Source organism: Chaetura pelagica, unplaced genomic scaffold (assembly GCF_000747805.2).
Source record: "Chaetura pelagica isolate M959 unplaced genomic scaffold, ChaPel_1.0 scaffold2377, whole genome shotgun sequence".
In the NCBI taxonomy this organism is placed as follows: Eukaryota; Metazoa; Chordata; class Aves; order Apodiformes; family Apodidae; genus Chaetura; species Chaetura pelagica.
Genome location: NW_009953863.1, coordinates 5745 through 7052, shown reverse-complemented (window position 1 = coordinate 7052; position 1308 = coordinate 5745). Strand labels below are relative to the sequence as shown.

Below are 1308 nucleotides of genomic sequence, written 5' to 3'. Positions count from 1 at the left end.
CCCCCCATGTCCCCAAGGGGCCACCCCCTCAGTGTCCCCCATGAAGGTGCCACCTCCTCAGTGTCCCCCATGAAGGTGCCACCCCCTCAGTGTCCCCCATGAAGGTGCCACCTCCTCAGTGTCCCCTCATGTCCCCAAGGTGCCACCCCTGGAAGTTCTCACCGTTCTTGAAGGCCAGGAACTCGAAGATGCTGTGCACGATGGAGACCACGATGGTCAGGGCCAGCAGGTAGGGGTTGGTCTCCAGGAGGGCAACCTGGAAGAGGCACCAGCCACCTCTCCCAGGCTCCATCCCACCCTCCCAGGAGGACCCACCCAGACCTGGGGCACCAGGGACCCCGTGAGACCCTCCTGGGACTGGGAACCCCCCCAGGAGGGACCCAATGGAGGGGGAAGTTCTTGTGCCTGGGAACCCTCCATGAACACCAAGAGGGACCCCCCAGGAATCTTCTCCTCAGGGACCTTGTGGGATCCTGCTCAGGACAGGGACACCCCAAAAAGGACCAGGAGGGACCCTGTAGGACACCCCCATAAGCAGGAGAAGGACCCCAAGGGAGGAGGAGGAGGAGGAGAAGGACCCCAAGGGAGGAGGAGGAGGAGGAGAAGGACCCCAAGGGAGGAGGAGGAGGAGGAGAAGGACCCCAAGGGAGGAGGAGGAGAAGGACCCCAAGGGAGGAGGAGGAGGAGGGGGAGAAGGACCCCAAGGGAGGAGGAGGAGGAGAAGGACCCCAAGGGAAGACCCCCAACCCCACATTCTCTCACAGCTCCCTCTCCTTCCTCCCTCCCCCCAGGCCCCTTCCTCACCTTGACCGAGTCCTGCTCCTCGTCCGACTGCTCGTACAGGTCTTCTCCAAGGAAGTTCCAGGGGGACCTGGTGCTCTGGGCTGCGTAGAGCTGCCACCTCCAGAGGGACAAGGGGCAGAAGGACAGACGGAAGGGCAGGCGCTGGAGGGTCTCGTTGATGGGGAAATAGTCCTTCTGGAGGTTCCAGTAGTCGTTGAAGTAGAGGATGGGGAAGTAGTCACCACTGATGGCATCAAACTTGACGTCTGGGAAGAGGGAGGAACCACTGGTGGGGACTGGGAGAGGGAACTGGAGGAACTGCTGGGGGGAATGGAAGTGTGGGAGATGCTCCTGGTTCTCCATGGAAAGGCCAGAAACCATGGAAAGCCTCCTCAGATCCCACCGCACAGCCACCTCAGATCCCCCTGGAAAGCCACCTCAGCTCCCCCTGGAGAGCCACCTCAGCTCCCCCTGCACAGCCACCTCAGCTCCCCTGGAGAGCCACCCTCAGTCCCCTGGAAAGCC

At 62.4% G+C, this 1308-nt stretch overlaps 1 protein-coding gene across 1 annotated transcript in view; it reads right to left on the bottom strand.

Moving 5' to 3' along the window:
* The window catches only part of CLPTM1 (cleft lip and palate associated transmembrane protein 1), a gene marked incomplete at both ends in the record, with an annotated part of 6839 nt that overhangs the window by 963 nt on the left and 4568 nt on the right, over positions 1 to 1308 (bottom strand). Inside the window, 2 exons of the mRNA XM_010001352.1 lie at positions 163 to 256; positions 805 to 1049. Coding sequence (XP_009999654.1) covers positions 163 to 256; positions 805 to 1049 — 339 coding nt within the window. The remainder of the gene's footprint in view (positions 1 to 162; positions 257 to 804; positions 1050 to 1308) is intronic.